The 22,679-nt window shown below is 37.4% G+C and overlaps 2 protein-coding genes across 2 annotated transcripts; both read right to left on the bottom strand.

The window, feature by feature from the left end:
* Positions 1-1,194: 1,194 nt before the first annotated feature.
* Positions 1,195-22,673, bottom strand: LOC6585345 (chondroitin sulfate glucuronyltransferase). The gene is made up of 6 exons (XM_002010941.4): positions 21,803-22,673; positions 5,746-6,444; positions 3,563-3,718; positions 2,458-3,063; positions 1,901-2,399; positions 1,195-1,625 (listed from the first exon to the last, which is right to left on the bottom strand). The coding sequence occupies exons 1-6, from the start codon at positions 22,019-22,021 to the stop codon at positions 1,291-1,293; spliced, it is 2,514 nt and encodes an 837-aa protein (XP_002010977.2). The 5' UTR covers positions 22,022-22,673; the 3' UTR covers positions 1,195-1,290.
* On the bottom strand, positions 14,773-16,019 carry LOC6585346 (soma ferritin). The gene is made up of 2 exons (XM_002010942.4): positions 15,762-16,019; positions 14,773-15,384 (listed from the first exon to the last, which is right to left on the bottom strand). Exons 1-2 carry the CDS (start codon positions 15,957-15,959, stop codon positions 14,947-14,949), a joined length of 636 nt encoding a protein of 211 aa, XP_002010978.2. The 5' UTR covers positions 15,960-16,019; the 3' UTR covers positions 14,773-14,946.
* Positions 22,674-22,679: the final 6 nt, after the last annotated feature.

The following is a 22,679-nucleotide window of genomic DNA, read 5'->3' as shown; positions in this document are numbered from 1 at the left end:
TGCTAGTTGTATAACAAAAAATATGTTCATTGTGTTATAATAAATTAAATACAAAAATCTTTTATATAAAATTATGTAAAAAAAAAAAATTATGTATATATATATAAATGATAATAATCAATGCAAAATGCTTTAAAACGTATAACTGGCAGGCGCTACTTATTCGAACTCTAAATACGTAGTTGGTATAACAGTTGGCACTTGTATAACAGTGACACTAGTATGCAATTCAATTTCACCGTTGTCTCTTGTATAACAGCTGCTACAATGTTTCAGTTTTACATATCTACAACAGTATAACAGTTGACTATCGTATAACATGCATTTTCATATACATTTTTAATTCAACTCCTAAAGTTGTTTATCTAACAATTTTCAGCAATAATCAGAACTATTTCGTCGTTCGTATAACAGTGTTTTTGTCGCATAACATTGCTATTTTTCGTATGACTGTTGGTCATTATTGAACAGTTAACTACAATAAAAGCTTATTCTATGTGTATAACAGTTTACAGTGGATATTATGTATAACAGTTCACAGTGGTTGTGTATAACAGCGTACTGGCAATTATTGGCTTCTCAAAATGTTATATATAAATTTATATTGTGTACAAAGTGTTATATATTCAACAGTTATCAATATCTTAAAGCTGTATAACAGTTGCCACAATGTGCAGAAGCTAGGCAAGATTTGGGCCACAGTCATAATGGCTAAGCAGGCTCACATTACGTTCAGACTCTTGTTATACACACTTTCATTATATGTCTACGTATTAGGTAGTATAACATTTAGATACATACTAAACCTAACATATATAGGAATTTGCAGGGCAAGTTATATTTATATAAGACTACTTAATTATGAGAGTGGCTACGGCGACACGCAAGATGCTGGCTATTATTATACAACTGTTATACACAACGTTTACAGTATTTATATTTATATTGTTATACTTAAGCAAGTGTAGTTAGTTGGCAGCTACAAATTTCCTTGACCCCAACCCCGTGCTAGCCCCTGCTCCATTTCCCCCTCGTCTAACCCAACCCTTTGAGCACTAAATTGTATAACAATTCTTGTCTACTTATTTGAGCATTACAAGTTTCAGTTTAAAGCAAGACACACACATACACACACGCGCACAGCCACACACAAAAGTAACAAAAAACTAAGAGCAAACTCACACACGCACACGCACACTAACTCACACACAGTTGGCAATATATATGTTTAGCAAGGAACTGATAATATTACTATAATATATGTATATCAAAGCTAGCTGGGTACAGCAGCTATTTTTGCAGAATACTTTTATCTTCGTAGCGGATGATGGCATCGCCGATCTGCTTGCGCGACGCCAAATGGATGCAGTGCTGGCCGCCGCACGACTGGGGCAACGTGGGCGGCAGTGAGCCGCCCCGGGCCAAATGATTTCGCACATCGAGACCGAAGCGCAAATGAGGCTCGACGGCACGCAGTATGTGCACCGTATGCTGAGCGGCCACAAACATGTCCAGAATGCTCTCGATCTTGGAGGTGCGAGGCTTTGGTGTGGCCAGCAGCAGCTGTTCAATGTCCAGATCGCTACGCATTATGGGCAGCCCCAAGGGATCCAAAAGTTTGCGAGCTGTAGGCGAGAGACAAATTTAATAAAGAACTAGCTGAGGTAGAGGTAGAGGTAGAGGTAGAGGTAGAGGTAGAGGTAGAGGAAGAGGTAGAGGTAGAGGTAGAGGTAGAGGTAGAGGTAGAGTTAGAGGTAGCGGTAGAGGTAGAGGTAGAGGTAGAGTTAGAGTTAGAGTTAGAGTTAGAGTTAGAGTTAGAGTTAGAGGTAGAGGTAGATGTAGATGTAGAGCAAGAGCTAGAGGTAGTGAGGTAGGTAGAGCAAGTTAGATCTATGATTACCCTGTACGTAGTCGCGACTGTAGAAGGCAATTACATCCTGATTCTGTCGATCGAAGTAGCCGCTGCTCTGGCTGATGTCGCAGGTGTCGCACTCCTTGCAGAAGTGCGCCCAGTTGCAGGGATAGAGCTGGAAGCCAATGGGCGCGTAGACCTGAAAGCCTTGGATGGTATTCATGCGGACACGATTGAGGAAGTCCGTGCGGAAGAGCATGCTGGGCGTGGCCAACAGCACCAGCGATTCGAGTCCGAGTTTAGGCAGCGCCAGATCGGCAACAGCCAAGCTGAGCAACTGCCTCGGTCCGTACATGGAGGCGTGCATTAGCCAGTCCTGCGGCTGCACTGGCTCAGTGCTCAGCTGCTCCGGCAGCCGTATGGACACCCAGGCAATGCGCGAGCCATCTGTCTTGTACTTGGATGACAAATCAAGGGCCAACTTCTTCAGGCTCTTGAAGGGATCGTCGTCACCCTTGCTGGGCGATTCGAGCCGGTACAGAAAGATCTGAAAGACGGAAACGTTAAGCACTGGAGGCCTCTCTCCAAGCTCTAGCTACACTCACCAGCAGCAGGAATGTGTTGTCCTGGTTGTGCATGCAGATGCGTTCGTATTGGGCCACAAAGTCGAGCGCATCCGGCACCTGGTGCTCGAATGCCGGCACCAGTATGGCGATCCGGGTACTCTCCGTGACGTAGGGCGACGGCACCACCTCCACGCGACCCAGCGGCTTGACCACCTCGAAGCTCTTGAGCAACAGCCGCCGCCGCTTCGCAACGTCGCTGTCGCCCTCGTACAGATTCAGATGCAGCTGATAGTCCATGCCGCGCGTCGCATCGAACTTCCGGTAGGCACTGTGCAAGCTCTCGTAGCGCAGCTTCGGATACTTCTGTGCGGCATATTGCAGCGTGATCTCTAGCACCTTGGCGAAGTCCAGAGCTTCGATGCGGCTGAGCGGGGCCACGGCATGTTCGGAGTTCGGCAGCATTGAGTGCGTCTCGTTCAGCAGCTGCCACGTAAGCATGTCGTGCCGCGTCTCCGGCGCACTGGGCGGTGGCACGCCCAGGGGCCAACGTATCTCGAGTATTTTGTTGGAGATGCTGCCATTGGCGATACGGTACGATTTCTGTTCCAGGGCATAGCCGCGCTGCTGCACCATATCCAGGTGATGCTGGAGAATTGGGAGAAGAACAGAAAAAGAGTTTCAACGAATATTCAAATTTAGTTTCGTTAAGCTGAGGATCACTCTGTTGTTAGTTGAAGATTCGTTAAGTTGTAAACAGAAAGAGTCACCTCTGTTTATAATTGAAAAAATTTCGTTAGGTTTATAACAGCATTCATGCTAATTATCATTGAGTTAAGCTTCATTAAGTTTATAATACCTGTCGGTAGTTTAGCTAAGAAGGTAATGAACCGTTTCCTCTCTACTTCGTTAAGTTCTTAAGCCGTTGAATTCAGTTTCGTTAAGTTTTAGCGCGCTATGGTAAGCACGGTTTACTGTTGAATTTAGTTACGTTAAGTATCTAACGAATGTTATGTTATGTTATTAACATTCTATGTTACAAACATTGCAAAATTAAAATCCTTTAGCAGACATATTTCTTATTCTTAACAGCTTGATATTATGTTAAAGAATGTACAATATACAGTTACCCTGTTACATGCATTACCTTGGAGTAGTAGGCGTGCAGACGATAGAAATCCTCCGGCGACTGTACGGGATAAACGGTCGTTGCATTGAGGAATGCGGGCTCCTTGGCCAAGATGCTGAGATCCTTATATTGGCGCGACTTTGTATTCAAGGCATAGCTATATTGACGCATACCCTGTACAATGAAACATTGAAAAATCCAGAAATTAAAAAAGTCAATTCCATTAGTTAGGCGCCGACTAATTCTGCATGAAATTAATTTCTAAGAAAAAGGGAGATCAAGCAAATACAATACACGACGACCCCAACCCAGACACAGACCCAGACCCAAACCCAAATGCATGATCCAGCTATGAACATGTGTTCTACAGATAACAAAACAATAAACTTCCTTTATAGTCGCGACGCATTTACGATCTCATTAAGTCCAACCAACCAGTCGCGCATTCTAGTGCCCATGCTTACATTCCCAATTTCCAATTGCCATTCGTATTCGCATTGCCAATCCCGTTACTCCATTTGGAGGGTTGAACCGAGTTGGTCGCACAATTTAATTAACAGTGCGCTGCTAACAGTTGGCGCAGTTAGTTTCTGGAAAGCGCATCCAGCTTGTTACACTAAAATGTCGCAACTGCTAAATACCCTACACACACACACACACACACATTAGCTCAGGCAAAGCACTTTAGCTTGTTGGTCTTGCTTGCTGTAAATGTAACATCTTTGAATTAAACAGTTATCATCACTCACACATAGCTAGACATCCATAGTGGGAGAGAGAGGGGGACGCAATGATGCTTAGAATATAAACATACACATGCATACATAAATCATTCCACGATACCTGGCAGACGCATATCCAAGTATGTATGTATGTGTGTGTGTATGTAAATAAACCCAAAATCCAAACAAATGAAATTCAAGTGAAAGGCGTGCGTCAAGTTCTTAGCCCTGTGTTTCAAATCGTCTTCACAAATACAGACACATGTGTGTGTGTGTAGGTATGAACATTTTAGCATTAAAATAAAAGAGGAAGAATTAACATTTTCCTGATAAATTGCGTGCGCAAAATGTAAAAATAAACAACTATTTTAATTAAACCAAAGCATGCACACATATACATACATACAAAGTATGTACATATGTATGTATGCGTGCTAAGTAGCAGTGCTTGTCCAACTATGTGGCGAGCGTAATCCAATTGCCCATTGTCCACTCTTCTGCTCTCCTTATGCACATATTCATGCACGCATGTAATACATACATACATACATACATATATCGATATGCTAAGCATCATTGCGTCCCTCTCTCTCCCACTATGCCTATGCCTGCCAGTGCCTGTTTAACTGTTTTGGAGAGTGCATTTCCATTTGCAAGCCGTGTCGTCTCATTTTATTGCCTCTTATTTCAGTTCTTCGGCATCTTCAGCACTTCCCCTTGACATACTCGGAGAAATTCTTTGGTCCGTTGCTGTTACTTGGAAATTAAATAAACTGTCCATCAAGTGTTGCTGCTGCTTCTTGATTGCCTGCCACAAGCCAGCAAGCAGCTCGAAAATGTTTTTTTTTTTCTCTTCTTTTTTTTTATCAAGATGTATGTAGACTTTAAAGTTGTTGCTGCTCTGTTGTTGTTGTTGTCTTCTGCTTCTATTTCTTTCATTTGTATTCTCTGCTTGCCGCATCACATTTCGCTTGGCTGCTGCTCTGCTGAGATGCTCTTTTCAGGGTCACTTTCATGTATCAATGAACTGATTTTTTTCCCTCTTCATTTTGTTTTTGTTATGTTCTTGTTTGATGTTCTGCTTGCATATCACAACATGTGCCTGTGTGTGTGTGTGTATGTCTTTGCTCTTTGTGCGTCTTTTTAGTCAACGGCAAATTGTTTAAATAAATAAAACGGCGTGTAGGAAGCAACAAAGATCACACGACAAGCAAACGGCAAATTAACTCTTACACACACACACACACACACACACAGAGACACCGCATACAAGCACGTAAGCAAAATGTACACGTACATGGCAACGTTCGCTTGTACTTCAACTGATAGCAGTGCTGCTAAAACTGTTAACAGCTGTTGCGGCAGCTGTTAATTTGTTTATGTCTGTTAGGCTAATCGCCAATTGGAGTAAATCAACTTTACACTTGCTCCAATGCATGTCAAACCCTAATGCACGGCATTGCCCATTTCCTCACTCACCTGAAAGCTTTCCTGACAGCCAGCCACACGACTTGCATACTTCACACAGCGTCCAATGTTAACGCTATGATCATTCGTAATGCCAATCCGCACACATCGATCCAAATTGTTGCGCATCTTCCGTATGACGCTGCTGCTCAGCAGGATGCCCGCCTCAAGGTCACAATAATTGCGATCACTCACACCTGCCGCACCCGAATCATTCATCGATTCATCACGTTCAACTGGAGCTGCATTCTCATCATCCCCATTACTATTGCCATTGTCATTGCCATTGCCATTGTCATTGCCAGTCTCGCCCTGGGTAACCCGTATCACGCCCATATACAGATCAAAGGTGATGCTCATATGATATAGCAGCGCATTCAGCTTCCGTGCATCCACATAGACATTGTCCGGCACCAGTAGAAAGTAATCGTATTCATCCAGATAATTGTCCGCTATATACTTGATCACATAGAAGGGACGACGACTCTCCCGCGTGTCCGTAAAGCCGACGATGTTCTTCAGCTGATAGTTCGTTTTCACGCTGTCCGCATTGATGAAGAACTTGATCTTGTTCACCAGGTGGGCGGTGGTGCGATTGAATGCCGTTGCATAGCTGTTGATGTTCTCCTGTGACGTCATCACGCCGATAAAGATCTTCTCCCGTATGCCCAACTCCGAGGAGTAGTAACGAGGCCGTAATACATTTTTTACCTTTGGCGGGAGAGAGAGAGAATGCGAAAAACATTAGAGAAATTTCTATAGAAATGGAAGATATGTATATATGTATGAAAAACATTAGCGAAAATTGAGAGACTAAGAGAGAGAAAAAGGGTGACATATAGTGGGAGAGGACCGATTCCGAAAGAGTGAGAGAGAGAGAAAGAGACAGAGGACGTATAATACTAAAGAATCTAAGAGTACTCTACAAACTTTCATTTATCCTTTATCATCCATAATCTTTTATCTCTTTCATCATCTCTCATCTAACCTCCATCATTTATTATCGTTCAGCTTTCATCCATCCGCTATCATCTATCTTCCATCAAATGTATTATCATATTCTATCTTCCATAATAATACTTTTATCAATTCTTTTCCAATATCTTCTATATTCCATCTTCTATGCTCTCTCTTCTATCTTCTCATATTCCTTCTTTCCTTTTCATTCCTCCATTTATAGCATTAGAATTGTCATAATGATCATTGTTGTCGAATGGGAATATCATAAGTAGTTTGTACCCATTAGAATTATCTGGTCGGTCTGCATGAACCGCACGTTTGGGCACTTGAGAAATCAAGACCACAAAGTCAACTCGAGTCAAGTGCTGATTAGATGATTATGTCTATTCTCCTCAACTCTAAAAAATATCTATGTATATATATTTATATATATGTATATATATGTTGGAAAAGTATATGATGTTTGCATCAATTTGTATCTGGGTTTTTATGAAGTATATAAAAGGTTCAACGTTCTCTATAAAATGTTTATGTATATGAGTTATAGTTTTTCCAAGTAACACATTCTTTGCCAAAGACAGATAGGGAGAGTGCTAGACTAGCAGATACCCAGTAATACAAATACGATCAGTCACAGTGTAGTTAGTCTTAAAGATTACACTAGAAGTTTTAGTGATCGCAGTGGACTTCTTGTATATGTTACTCACTTCCCATGGGCTTACAGAGTATCTGAGTAAAATTTTGTAATAATAACAATCGTATTAGCATTATAAATACATTCCATAATATATTGGCAGACTCAACAATAGATTATCTAGAAAATATGGTATTATATATGGCAGATGAATATAAAAGTTGAAATTGTAGAATTCTGGAGCTTAAATAAACTGCAAAACAAGTGAGATTTCACGACTAGGGTATACGTAATGAAGCGCTAATCTTATAATAATCTCGAATATATTCTATACTGCTCATTCTGCCTCTTAAATTGTGTGAAATTATGATTATTTGCTATACAAGGTTTTACTTCGAAATCTGCCGTTCGTATAGGTTCGAGATAATCATATGTACAGATAGGGTTATGTAGAGTAACTTTATCGTGATCTATCTATCAATTTAACATAAAATCTATCTATCTGCCCATTTACCTATCTAACTATCTACCTGCCTTTCTACCAATCTCACTTTATTTATATATATATTTATAGATATATGTATATATATCTAAATATTATTGCTATTCAATCTTACTATATTATACACATAAAAGTATATCAGAGAGTTCCCCGTTCGTTGCATTGTTTCCCTAATGCCAATTCAGTTTCAGCTCTGTGTTACGTTTCCTTGGCCTTTGGAGGCCTTTTGTCGGCAGTTGAATGAAATTATATGGCCAATTACAAATATCTTTTAATTGGCCACTGTTTATGGGCTCGTAAAGCGCTGGCCTTCGCTTGCCTTCGCCTGCTATAATGCGGGTATTATAATTTTTTTGGAGAACTGGAGATATCTTCAAAGCCATTCATACATATGCAGGAACGTTAATAAAAACATTTCATTGTTCAAGTTTGTTATTTTTTTCATGGGATTGACTTTAAGGGTTCATAAAGGAAATATATGTGTAGGTAGAGATCTGTTGAATGTGTAAAATCTATATCTATACTTATATTCATTATTATATTTATCTATATCTATATCTATGTCTATATCTATATCTATATCTATATCTATATCTATATCTATATCTATATCTATATCTATATCTATATCTATATCTATATCTATATCTATATCTATATCTATATCTATATCTATATCTATATCTATATCTATATCTATATCTATATCTATATCTATATCTATATCTATATCTATATCTATATCTATATCTATATCTATATCTATATCTATATCTATATCTGTATCTATATCTATATTTACATCTATACCTATGTCTATATTTATATATAGATATCTACTTTTCATATATCCATCCATATCCTTACATGGTATCTTTAAATATTATCACTTATCTGTAATTCATATCCCTATTTTTCCAGACTTTCTATACCTGCTCTATATCATTCTCATATATCAAATACTCTTTTCGTATAATACTTTGATTATATTTTCCAGAATGGCAAGGGCATTTCAACGTCTTTATATTTCCTTATCAAAAGCTATCATTAGATTGCAGTTGATTTTCCCCCCTTTTTTTTACTGTTTGCTTATCGGCACTGACGTCAGATAGACCAGTTTGACCCTTGAACTGTATGTCCATGCAGCTAGTTTCACTTAGTATGTGTCTACACTCAGTCACACACACACGCCCCCTGGACACTCACTGAAAAGAGGCGTTGCATGGTTGTGGGCGTGGCTAATGAACAACTTTGTATTGCATCACAGTGAGCAGCAATTAGCGCCAATAGCAATTAGAAATACAGGTTGTCTAGTTAGTTAGTAGCTATGCATACGAACAGCATGCACGACTGCAGGATACTCTGTAATAAATTAAGTGACTATTTTAGTGCACGTCGAATGCTCTCCATGTGTGCTTGGAAAGGAAATTATTTTATTACAAAATTGTCTCTTTTTTTCTTCTTTCAATATATCCTGTAATTTCTGTGCTCGACTAGCAAATACTCTGTATGCATGGTATACATACATATACATATATAAGTTTATATTTATATCAGTCTTTTGGTAAATTAATTTGGAATCTTTATCTATTTCTTACCTATCTCAATCAATATGCCCCATTTCTGAAAGCTATTTTATTGCTTTGCCTATTTTGTAATTAACAAATCAATTCAATCAATTTAAGTTTTATATAGTTTTAATTAACGTTTCGTAATTGTCAGGCTATATGTGTAGATGGAGTGCCATAGCAGCGAGCTAGCAAACTGGCGACGTGGCTATTGCCCCTCTATGCGATTCGCATGCAAAAGCAAGATGACCTTGTGCTTAAATTACGGCACCTTATGCCACAGTCAGAGCAATATCTCTGTACGCAATTAATTGTGTAAATATCTAAACACAACACACACACTCACACACACACATGAAGCTGCGCAACAGGTAAACATTTGCCTAGCTGCCACAGACACACACATTAACCCCGCCCCCGTCCGAGCGTCACTTTTTTGTTGCTTTTTTTGCGGTCTCCATGAAAATATTTTCCAAAATGTGTCTAAAGAAAAAAAATAGAATTTATGTATTTTACGCAAATACATACATATGTATATTTGCTTGTGAATGCCACAAAAAATTCACAAAAAATTCGCAAAAAGCAAACATCGAGTGGTTCGATTTTAATTTACTAATTCAGCTGTGCGATTCATCCAAAAATTTCTTTGACCGGTCAATTTATTTGCTTTTCCCATTTTATGCGATTTCATCCGAATTATGAATGACTAACGAAATGAAGAAGAGGAAGAGGAAGAAGTAGCTGCAGCAGAGAAAACAGCAAACAATTGCAGACTTTGGCATGATGAATCAACGAAAGTAAAAATTGTTCGATTAAGGTGTGGTTTATTATTCCATGAACTAACCTTAACTAAATTATACTTTTGACTTTAGAACTCACATTCGGGTCGTTGTATGTATATAAGAATTTAGACTCCATGTTGATTGCGATTTTCATATTCAATATTTTTTTTTCATTTTAATTTTATGTTCTATGTTCTATATTATACACTCTATATATAGCATATAGAGCATAGCATTATATATGTATTCTATATTCCATATTCTATATTCCATATTCTTTACTCTATATCGTATGCTCTTTATTCTATATTCTATGTTCTTGTTTTCTATGTTCTACACTGCATACACTCCATTCTTTCTACTTTAATAAAGGAAGCAACATTTAACTGTTTGTCAACTTTGACAGGAGCTCAAATAATCAGTTTATTTCTAGATAGAACGAAGCGTAATCCTCCCTCCTTATATCTATCATCATGAAAATTGATATTCACATATTTAGATCTAAGACATTTCACTGCTTGTCAACATTGAAAGTAGTTTGACTGAATTTTCGTTTCCTCTTCTTCTTCTTCCACCAAGAGTTTCATCTGTTAAAACAAGTTGTGAACTCACTGCATTTGTCGCAGTATCAAAGTACTAGTTATAAGTGCTAGCTATACGTAAACTTTCGGGAGCACGTGGTTGTTAAAAATGCGCTGCCTGTTTGAACAGTTAAGAATCGATAAGCATTGGGCATGATAACCGATAACAGCGCAGCCTTGTGACGTAACAGCACCCAACGGAAGTAAAAACAACAAACAGTTTCCATGTGCAAGATTATTTTATTTCATACACGTTCAGCAAGTGAATAGAGCATATTAGTTTGATGTGATACACATGCATATATAACTGTTTGTTAAGGTAACTTTTGACTACCGGAATAAAATGCAACTAGAGACTGGAAACTTTGATCTAAGAAATTGAGGAAAGTTTCATGGAATTCAGAATATTCATATACTTAGACAATATATTATATTATAGAGTAGATATAGCTATACCTATTGGAATATAACATATCCACAGATTGTTAAGATAGAAGTTTTTCGAATGATTGCTTCTTCATTTCTTCTTCGTCTTGCTTTTCTGATTCGTCCTGTTTTTCTTCTTCTTCTATATACAACCAAAAATATATATTTTTAAGGACAGATCTCGTTTCCATTTGTACATTGTTTAAACACGCCTACTTCGGGCGTGGCACAAATCCCATTAGGTTGATCTCGTTTATCTTCTCTACGAATCATTCACTAGTATATATAACTACGCCTATCATGGGCGTGTCAAATCGCACTAGGCCATAATTTTGTTCCTCAACTCATAAATCATTGCTGATCCACATCACAGATAGATCTGCATGGCATGTGATGAAATGATGATATTGATTGCTGTATCAATTAAACCGTTCATGGACGAGTATTATGCAAGCCTTGTTATCCGATTCTCATTCTTTCGAACTGCCTTTAGTTCGGTGTTTCGGCCCAGGCGTTAGGCGTTATCAATGGAGCTTGCCTTATCGCCAAGGCGAACAACGTCACCAATTACAAAAACATAAAAATCCGAATGAAAAATCCAAGAGATATTTCAATTTCCATGCCAGAGAATTTAATTAAATATAGATATTGAATTATGTTTATTCGAGCAGTCGGCAATTGTAGAGCCTCTCACACACAATTTACAATTTACAATTCAAATGCAGCTGGAAGGCAACCATAATTATAATTATACTCGCTCGAGGCGATGTGAAGAGGTATATTGGTTTGGGTGTTATGATGATTTATTACATTTTATATCTATATAACTATTGAATAGTAAGACTAGGAATTTCATTTATATATAGTCGAGTATGCTTGGATCTCCCAGAGAAGAGTCCTTAATAGAAATATCTATACGAGGTAAAACCTATTTTATTCATATCTTTCAAGATAGAAGCAGATGAGTTAAAGATTAGTCAACAGAATATCATAATAGGACATATAGAGCCTAAAAGCAGGCATCTTGAGTTGTTATTGAGATCCACATCTGATATTATTATTGATATTCTCCAATAAATAATAAATATTTATATCTTTATATACATATACCTACATATCAAGCATGAACATGGGATATACGATTATTTTCAACATCAATGCAATCATTTTGACGTTGAGGATACTGGGTGATATACATATATCTATATTATATACATATCTATATATCTATATATTATTTATATGCATCTTTCTATATATCTATATAAACCCATATAAGCTGAACCCCATAACTTCTTGCAGCACATTGAGATGAACGAGCATTATGCAGTCAGTGATTCTCCATAGCAAAGTACCTACGTATGGGCTGATGACTCAGTCCAAATATGGGTTCACTATGACAAACTATATGTACATATGTGTATATATTAATATATATGGCCTGGCTATATGGCGCTTAGGGTGCAGGGTACAATTTCTGTTCACCTGCTCGGCATTGGGTGTAATAAATAAATGTTGAGATAACTTTTGTCACATTTACTATATACAAACAGATAAACCTACACATATATCTATTGTTCTATATATATACAAATATCTCAGTGGATATTTGTATTTGTTTGCATTGCGTATTGATTCATGTAGATGCAATTTCAATGTTTGATTTGATTTGCTTTGAGCTTAATTTGTTTGTAATCAGATCTCCGAGCCGTGAATAATATTTGATGAGTGTGAATGTGCAATTTGTTGTCTGTTGATGGCTCATTCATAAAGCGAGTAATTCAAGTCCCATCAAATTGTCATTAAATAGTTTACTGTTCATATTGTTTAATTGATTTGAAGCTATTCGAATGCATGAGAATGAGAATTTTATTGTAAGTAAAGCTGAGCTGCAAATTTAATGAATTCCTTTTCCCTGGCATAGATAGAGTTATCTAGGTTTAAGTTCCTTGAGCTAGTAATCAAGTATTCAAATAATTGAATCAACTTATTCGACGACATTCAAATGTTTCAGGTGATTCGAATATGAATCTGATGAATGTTGACTTCGAATAGCGCTACCTTGCATATATCTATATATTCGCCAGTTATATGTGTAGATAAATCTATATATATGTAGATATAGTGCATATACATATATCTGTGCCTCAATCTCAGCTCGTTTTCAATCGGGCACAGCGATCCAAGTGGGCAATGTGAATTGCATTGGATTTGACAAATCTTAATTGAAAGAAGTGCGCAGGCGGTGCTAGAATTGTTACAGATCGGCTAGATGAGATGATATTTGTGTTTTTGTTTGCCTTTCTTGTTGTTGTAGTTACTATTGTTATTGTTGCTGTTGTTGTTGTTGTTGTTGTAGTGTCTAGCTGTAAATGGTGGAACGCTGGGTCGACGCTGTCTCGCGCTTATGACAATTAATTGAGCGCGTTATTGTGCACTATATAGATGCAAATAAACAAATACAAACATACGCACACATACACAACACATATGCATATATGCACACATATATATATTTCTAAAAATATGTCTAGGTATTTGCTATATGTATAGCAGCATGTGAGAGCCTTAAGCCGGAAATGCGACGCGCTTTTCAATTAAGGCAACTGGCAAAAGTGCTCTAAACGGGCATGCACGACTAGCAGTTACTCTGCCATTGCACACAACAATATAATTCACTTTATTAAAGACGGAAGTCTTGACTCTAGCCCTTGCAACTGTGTGTGTGTTAGTTAGATCTATCACAGAGATTCAACTAACGTAAGCTATAGAAAGCACATAAATATAAAGAGTTATTTCTCTCTTGCTCAAGAGCATATTTCATGGATATATTTATATTTGGATATATCTATCTATATACATATATAGTCGAGTCCCGAAAATTCGAAATGACATGGGGATCATTTTTTTTCGATTTACACAGAAATTCAAATTATCGAGAATTATCGGAACGAATTTTATCAAAGCGATAGAATTTTTTTTCTCGATTTATCGTCATTTACGATTTAGAAGGGTACAAATTATCAAGACTCAACTGTATATATTTAGATATAGTTTTATGGTGTTTGTTGTTTTTGAATATGGAGCTATACAGGACATCTGTCCATCACAGGATTTGCATCCAAATGGTTTTGAGCTCCAACTTCATATCTATTCAAATGCCAATCCTGTGATGGAAAGATGTCTTCAAGCTTTTCATTTACCCTATTTAGAGGCATTTTATGTTGTAGCATTTCAGTAAACTATTAAAGATTTTCGTAAATCCAGCTTCAAACAAATTCGAATAATCAGAGTAAAAACTATATCGATCATCCTAGAGCATTTCTGTGATTTTAATCGAACTACACAGATTAAGCTGCGAAGTTTGTTTCACAAGAGAATTGTCCAATACATATATCATGCCATCTATCTATTCACTTCCAATATGATCTCACGAATCAATTGAGCTATAAATTCATTAACTAATGATCTACCGTGATTTCTGACTATCAACGATCAGCTGATCGATTGTGACTAGTCGAATGCGTCGAGCGTACTTTCCAATCCAAATATATGTGTGTCAAAGCCCTGGGGCTGATCTAATTGATAATATAGTATATATATATTTATTTATTATTATTTATAGACATATACTGCGCTACTGGGACGCTGATAAGTCCCACAATCTATTGCCATTGAACTGATACAAAGCAAACAAAAATGAAGTGGAAATAGAAAAGGCGCAAGAGCGGTGGGATTCTCAATTTTCGTTTCTTCAATTTCAACGTTTCTTGATCTCCTGGTGCATGCCAGCCGAGGCCATATACTTGTCGAACAGATAATCTCCGATATCGCTCTTGGCACGCTCCAATTGGCGTATGAAGTCGGCCAATACCTTCTGACCATCGACCTGCTCCTGCAGAAAGTTGGCCTCTATGAAATCGCATAGGTTCGGATCGTTCTCCTTGCCGGCCAGCGCATGCACATCCAATAGATGCTGATTCACCTCCAATTCCATTTGAAGCGCATACTTCAGTGCACCCAGCGCATCCCCGAACTCGGCCAACGGCTCTGGCACGGTGCTCAAACGTATTAGACCGCCGCGTTTATTCATATACTTCATGATCAGCTCGGCATGATCGCGCTCCTCCATGCTGGCCTTCAGAAAGAAGCTATGGATGCCCGGTGAGCTGACGTCGGCTCGATCGAAGTGATATGCCTATGATGTGACTCTAAATTATTATTCAGATCATTTCAACGAAATCTATGGAAGCCATAGACATTATATCGAATCATATTGACTACAGATATATCGATCTTGATATATAAGATCTATACAATCTATGGACATATATATAGAATCATATCTATATAGATTACAACATCATCTAAATATAGCTATACTTATTGGTTTACTCTGTAAACAATTTATCCATATCCATTTGGCTATGGAGGTATCATAGGTTTATCTATATTTTCATATCTCAATAACGCTATCTATATCACATAGCAATCTTATATATCAGTTATAAACAGATTGGCCTATTTACAACTATCACTTTGTATAGCTTTTTATCTGTGTCATTCTAATATTACCATAGCTAAATATTGATGGCAGGCCTTTAGTTCCAGATTGATCTGATCATTCAATTTGTCTTCGCAGCTTTTGGCAAAATTTTGTCGCATTATCATGCAAAATCGACGCAACATCTGAGCACAATTTTTCGACATATCTGTGCGAATCACAGCTTTTCCAATGGACGGCAAGAAACCAATGAACAAGTTTTGAAACATTAACCGAAATTTTCTAAACAAACAATTTCTATTAATTTTCAAACTGAATTTTGGCTGCCAGGCAACTACAACAGTTTGCGTAACGAAAGTTTTATATGCTTTATAAGTGTAAAGAGTTCATTGAAGAAGTGAATGGAGATTCTAGCACTTAGAACTATTAAATGGTACATGTGTATCTGAGATCACATTCTTTATTTACATCTCAGAAATTATTAAAGCAAACAACGTGAAATATTTTAATTACAATTTACTTAAGAAACTATAAAGTAGATCGAGAATTGTTTTTTTTAAGATATACAAAAGGTCTAAAAAAATATTATATATAAGAGTTTATCAATGAAATGTTCATGCTTTATTATACAATTCAAATATGGCATTACTAAAAGAATTTAATACTAATGTATGTATAGGATATTGAGTAACTTATTCCACACCTTGTATAAGGTTATAGTAGGTACTTAAGGCTAAACTATCCTATATTTTAAACATATATACTATATTATATAAATCCACCGATCACATGAAAGACTCATTTGGTTAAGATATGCGGGTCGGGTCACTCGGTTCAAAGTGCGCAGACGAACAAATGTGATTTCACTTCTTTTGCTTTTTTTTTTCGTGTCAATGGAGCACTTAGTCTATGTACACACACTCACACATAACCCATGTTATATGTTTGCTTATACAACAACAACAAGCAGACATGATGTTAAATAAACTCGAGTTATTGTCATTTACTTGTATTAAGTGAGTGGAAAACGACTTTTGCTCAACTTTTGTTGAATACCCTGTCGGCGAGTGCAATTAGGGTATACATGTATGGAATTTATGTAATATACGTTTTTAACATTGATCATTGACAATAGTCGAAGTGATTTAGTAGATCTTTTGGGAGATCGGTCAGATAAAGAGAGATAGAACACGAACGTCCTTGTAAGCTAAATTTTTCTTTTTATCGAACTTGTTCTACTGATCCATGGAATCGATTAAAATCGATCAAAAATTTCAGATAGAGTTTCCAAAGTTATAAGTATAGGGCTATAAGATAGGGTTGCAATAGTACACTTTATATAAATTGTTGATATATTTAGTTCTAACTAGATATAGTTAGGATATCTAATAGTCGTGCCAGTCTTATTTTTTGTCTTTTTGCTTTATGCGAACGAGTTTCGAATATTATCTTTTGCTCGTGTCATATCCACTAAGTAACTTACGCACATTAAACAAAAAATAGTATTAATAAGCTCACAGGCAGAGTGAGAGAGAGAAACGTTGGTCTTTTCAGTCGAAATAATAAACATTGTTTCGAGCTACGTGAAGCGCAAATCATCAAAATCACATAAAAAAGTGCTCAAGATTGACTTAACAAACCCTAAAATAGTTGTGCGTTATACAACACTGATTATATGATGATTATATGTAAAAAAGAAACTGCAAGCAGTTCGTTCCGCTCGATTTTTGTTCAGTATAAATTTAAAAAGTTCTGCCTATAAATATGGAGCTTGCAGGTTGAAAACGAAAACTTGAATTTTTTTAAACATTTTTTTTTTTTTTTTTTTTCAATAAAATAACTGTTCTGTTATGCTATTAACATGTATTGGATCACATGTTTCACCTAGGTAAGTTTCATTTTCATTTATAAACAAATCATATATTAAATATTTATATATTCATCACTTGCTCTTTGGCGTTTATGATCTTTAGGAGAAGTGTGAAAAATATTTTTGCCACCTTTATAAATTATTGCTGATTGATTTCAGACAAAAAAATAATAATAACCCTGCCAAAAAAAATATTGAATTTTTCGTTTTTCTTTTATCAAGTTTTTTTTTCACGTCAATCGCTTAATTAAAACGCAAACGTTTGCATTGTTAGCTTAATATAAATATATCTGTACTCCATATAAACGGCAAGGCATTGACATTACCCCTCATCAGATACCCTTACAATTTTTATACCCTGAACCCATTTTCAATGGGAAATCAGGGTATAATGGTTTTGTTGAAATGTATGTAACAGGCAGAAGGAGGCGTGGCAGACCCCACAAAGTATATATATTCTTGATCAGGGTGACGAGCTGAGTTGATTTGGCCCTGTCCGTCTGTCTGTCCGTCTGTCCGTCCGTCCGTCTGTCCGTCTGTCCGTCTGTCCGTCTGTCCGTATGTATGAACGCGTCGATTTCAGAAGATATAAGAGCTAGAGACTTCAAATTTTTTTAAAATGTCCGTAATTACAGCGCGCATATCAAGTTTATCATTAAAAATCGATAACTCATCTCGATCTTTTTTTATCGATAAAAAACCTTATCGAAACCCAGTTATAAAATTATATCTTCTACACCTTTATTGCTAGAGTCTCCAAATTTTTTAATGTATGCTTATATGCAATTTATACAATTTCGGTTTTTGTTAGAATTTACGCCCCACCTCTAAATTCACCCCCTCACCCTCACTTTTGTAAAAGCGTATTTCAAATACTAGAGACTTGTGCTTTGGCAATTACATGCATATTCATGTTATAATCATAATCTGCAAGTTTCATGAAGATCGTACGTCCATAAAAAAAGTTATTAAACAATTAAGTTCTCATAGTAAGCGCACACTGCAGCTCATGCGTGTTAATGCGTGGTTGCTTGTGTGTGTATGTGTGTGTGTATGTGTGTGTGTATGTGTGTGTGTATGCGTTTGTGTATGTATGCGTGTGTGTGTGTATGTGTGTCTGTATGCGTGTGTGTGTATGTATGCCTGTGTGTGCGTACGTGCGTGTGTGTGTGTGTGTGCGTGTTTCTTGTGTAAGCTGAAAGTCGCGAAAATGTATTGAAATATCTATTGCTCCAAGGGGTTCAGGGGATCTCGTAGTCGAGCAGTCTCGACTAGAGCTTTCTTACTTGTTAATTGTAAACTAATCAATTCATTTAAAAACAAGTAAGAAAGCTCTAGTCGAGACTGCTCGACTACGAGATCCCCTGAACCCTTGGAGCAATAGATATTTCAATACATTTTCGCGACTTTCAGCTTACACAAGAAACACGCACACACACACACACACGCACGTACGCACACACAGGCATACATACACACACACGCATACAGACACACATACACACACACACGCATACATACACAAACGCATACACACACACATACACACACACATACACAAACACATACACACACAAGCAACCACGCATTAACACGCATGAGCTGCAGTGTGCGCTACTATGAGAACTTAATTGTTTAATAACTTTTTTTATGGACGTACGATCTTCATGAAACTTGCAGATTATGATTATAACATGAATATGCATGTAATTGCCAAAGCACAAGTCTCTAGTATTTGAAATACGCTTTTTACAAAAGTGAGGGTGAGGGGGTGAATTTAGAGGTGGGGCGTAAATTCTAACAAAAACCGAAATTGTATAAATTGCATATAAGCATACATTAAAAATTTGGAGACTCTAGCAATAAAGGTGTAGAAGATATAATTTTATAACTGGGTTTCGATAAGGTTTTTTATCGATAAAAAAAGATCGAGATGAGTTATCGATTTTTAATGATAAACTTGATATGCGCGCTGTAATTACGGACATTTTAAAAAAATTTGAAGTCTCTAGCTCTTATATCTTCTGAAATCGACGCGTTCATACATACGGACAGACGGACAGACGGACAGACGGACAGACGGACGGACGGACAGACGGACAGACAGACGGACAGGGCCAAATCAACTCAGCTCGTCACCCTGATCAAGAATATATATACTTTGTGGGGTCTGCCACGCCTCCTTCTGCCTGTTACATACATTTCAACAAAACCATTATACCCTGATTTCCCATTGAAAATGGGTTCAGGGTATAACAAGTAAGAACGTTGCAGTCGGGCGTTACCGACTGCGGAATACTTATTCACATCCCATCAACAATTTTGTAGTTAAGTTTCGCTCTAATACTGTAGAAAACACAGTTTTTCCGATTTGCCACGCCCATACTGGGCGTAGACACCACATTTTTGGTCAGCTCTTAACATTTAACTCTCAAATTGTAACATTCCATATTATTGAATTTCATTTCCAATTCCTTTCCCCAACATGCTTACACATTCCATACATACGTATATACATTAACATAGCTTCATCTTATGCCAATTCAAATTCCTGTTCCTTCCAAATATTTGTATATTAACATCCTCATTATTCCTATTCCAATTCCAATTCGCATTCATTTTATTAACATGCTTATGTTATACGCATCTACCAATTGTAATCTATATTTCCATATCACTTAATTTCTTATCTCTTCCACCCACACATACATACATATATGCATATTAACATAACATCCAATTAGAATTGGTCACTCCATGTTAACATGACACATACATTAACATAGTTGAAAGATTTTATTTCCCTTTACATAAAATATGATATGATATCAAAGAGAGCATTTAACAAAAATCATGATCGATTTTCGTATTTTTTTTTTTTTTTTTGCCATGTTGCTCGCATTTAATTCAATAAATTTTGCTGCGCTCGATTTACATACATACATGTGTATATACATACGTAAATTGGCAAATGTATGTGCACTACATACATATGTATGTATACATACATTGTATGTCTGTATGTATTCATGTTGTTATGGCATGATGCATGTATCAGCTATCGGTTATTTACTTAGCTCTGGTTTATAAGTGAAATGCGTTTATTTATTTAAATGTAATTTATGCGCGCGCCAGTGGAATTTTTGTTCATCGCATGTTCTTTTTGAATTTCGATTTTTTGTTGCTGATCAAATTAATTTTGCAAGGAATGCAGTAATTTGCGCTCATTGTAATTGCCAAAATATAACTGTTATCGTGTAACATGATAGTGAATCAGCGTGTGTGTGTGTGTGTGTGTGTGTATGTGTGTCTCTGCGCATTAACAGTGCAGTATCCGTTAAGCATGCAGAGCATTTACAGTGAACATCAAACTGTTGCTTGTGCTCCAGACACACACACACACACCGGGTGCTAATTGTTGAGAAGTGTTTCTTAGTTCTGTTTTCATTCTAAAATTAAACTGAGCGGCTGCAAAGTGGTTGCTGACTTCTTGGACTTGTTGATCTTGCCTTCTTCATACGGCAAATGTCGCACGAACATGTACGGATGATAACGGCAATTGAACCCCAAAATAATGAAAAGTGACGTCTGCACTAACGCTAGCGACGCACACACAAACACATAGACTTACACACTTATGCATACATAAGTATGTGTGTGATGCATATGCCTGCCCGAAATGAGGTGGTAGGCGAATTACGAAAGCGAATGCGATAAGCAAGAAGGTCAATAAATTGCTTGCCATGTGCACAAATACGAGCAAACAAGCAGAGACACACACGCACACTAAAACGCGCGCGCATATGCAAACACATAAGACTAGAGATGGACACGTGTTTGCGTTTCCAACAGGAGCAGCTGTAGAATTCTTGAAACACGAAGCAGCTGCTAATGCTGGAAATGCTCCGCACTTACATTTTTAATATAGGGTTCCCATTAGCTGCTTTAAACATTTTTTAAATGAGGTTTTTATAACGCGTGCAGAGCAATATGATCGATTCGTGCCCAAGTCACGACACGTGCTCAGCTCTGGGGAGGACACGATTGGCCCTCTCTTTGCTTGACACGCTTTGATTGGCGCGTGGACCACGTGCGGAAACGCTCTTATATTACGAAGAGGGAGAGATAGAGCGAGAATGGCAATGAGTATATAGAGAGCAAGCGTGCGGAGCAAGAACGTAATATTGATCTAAATTATACATGTACGTATGTATGTATAGATTTTTTTCTTTTTAGACTTACCGGCTTTTTGGCCGCCAGCGGCTTATTGATCAAATTTAAATGTGGCTCAAAGTCCTGGCCGAAGCGTTCGATAAGCAAATTTTCGGCAGCCTCCTGCGGGCATTCTTCCTGCTGCACCAGCTCCCAAATGTCCTGCGGTATATAACAGCTGAGCACCAAGCCCAGCAGCAGCCCGATCACAAAATAATGATTGCGACTCAACGCGGACGGTCTACGCATCTTTCAGGCGTATCGCAAATTGAATTCACACACACATACATGCATACATGCATATGTACAGATAGGATGCTGATGCTGCTGCACAATGGCACTGTTGTCATGTGTTCATCGTTGCTGTTGTTGCTTTTATACGCACAATTGGTTCTCCTTCTTTTGTTTAGTTTCGAGTGATTTGGTATGCCCTTCTTCTTGTTCGTTGTATATTTTTTATTTTTGTTTTTTGGCGGAAGCGATAAGCAGTCAGAGAACTCAAACAAGTGCGCTGACTGTGCCGGCTAATTTTGGCATTAGTTATGCGTTGTTGTTGTTATTATTATGATTGTTGGACGCACTTGCGTTTCGTTGCTGTCGCAGTTGTTACTAAAGCCGTTGCTTGGATTTGGCGCATTTTTAAAACAAATTCACAGCTACACAAGCGATCATTATATATATACACACTTAACACCAGACACTGCACACATTGATTCGTATCGAGACGTTAATGGTACGAAATGCTTTTGAAAAAAAAAAGAAGTTGAACAAGCGCAAACAAGCGCCGCCTGGCCGCCGCACACCGCGTAATGTAAAAAAATGGGATCTTTCTATCTTCAGTTGCTTTTGCACATTTAGCAGCGACTCGTTTGCTGTTAGCCGACTGTTACTATCACCTGCTAACTGG

This window comes from Drosophila mojavensis, unplaced genomic scaffold, assembly GCF_018153725.1.
Source record: "Drosophila mojavensis isolate 15081-1352.22 unplaced genomic scaffold, ASM1815372v1 contig_136, whole genome shotgun sequence".
Lineage (NCBI taxonomy): Eukaryota > Metazoa > Arthropoda > Insecta > Diptera > Drosophilidae > Drosophila > Drosophila mojavensis.
This window is presented reverse-complemented; position numbering and strand designations above follow the sequence as displayed.

Coding starts and splice junctions, on each gene's coding strand:
- LOC6585346 (XM_002010942.4), bottom strand. CDS start 15,959: ATGTTTCAAAACTTGTTCATTGGTTTCTTGCCGTCCATTGGAAAAGCT. Junction 15,385..15,761: donor GCCATCAATATTTAGCTATG/GTAATATTAGAA, acceptor GTCACATCATAG/GCATATCACTTCGATCGAGC.
- LOC6585345 (XM_002010941.4), bottom strand. CDS start 22,021: ATGCGTAGACCGTCCGCGTTGAGTCGCAATCATTATTTTGTGATCGGG. Junction 3,064..3,562: donor TGCACGCCTACTACTCCAAG/GTAATGCATGTA, acceptor CCAATTCTCCAG/CATCACCTGGATATGGTGCA. Junction 1,626..1,900: donor CAGTCGCGACTACGTACAGG/GTAATCATAGAT, acceptor TCTCGCCTACAG/CTCGCAAACTTTTGGATCCC.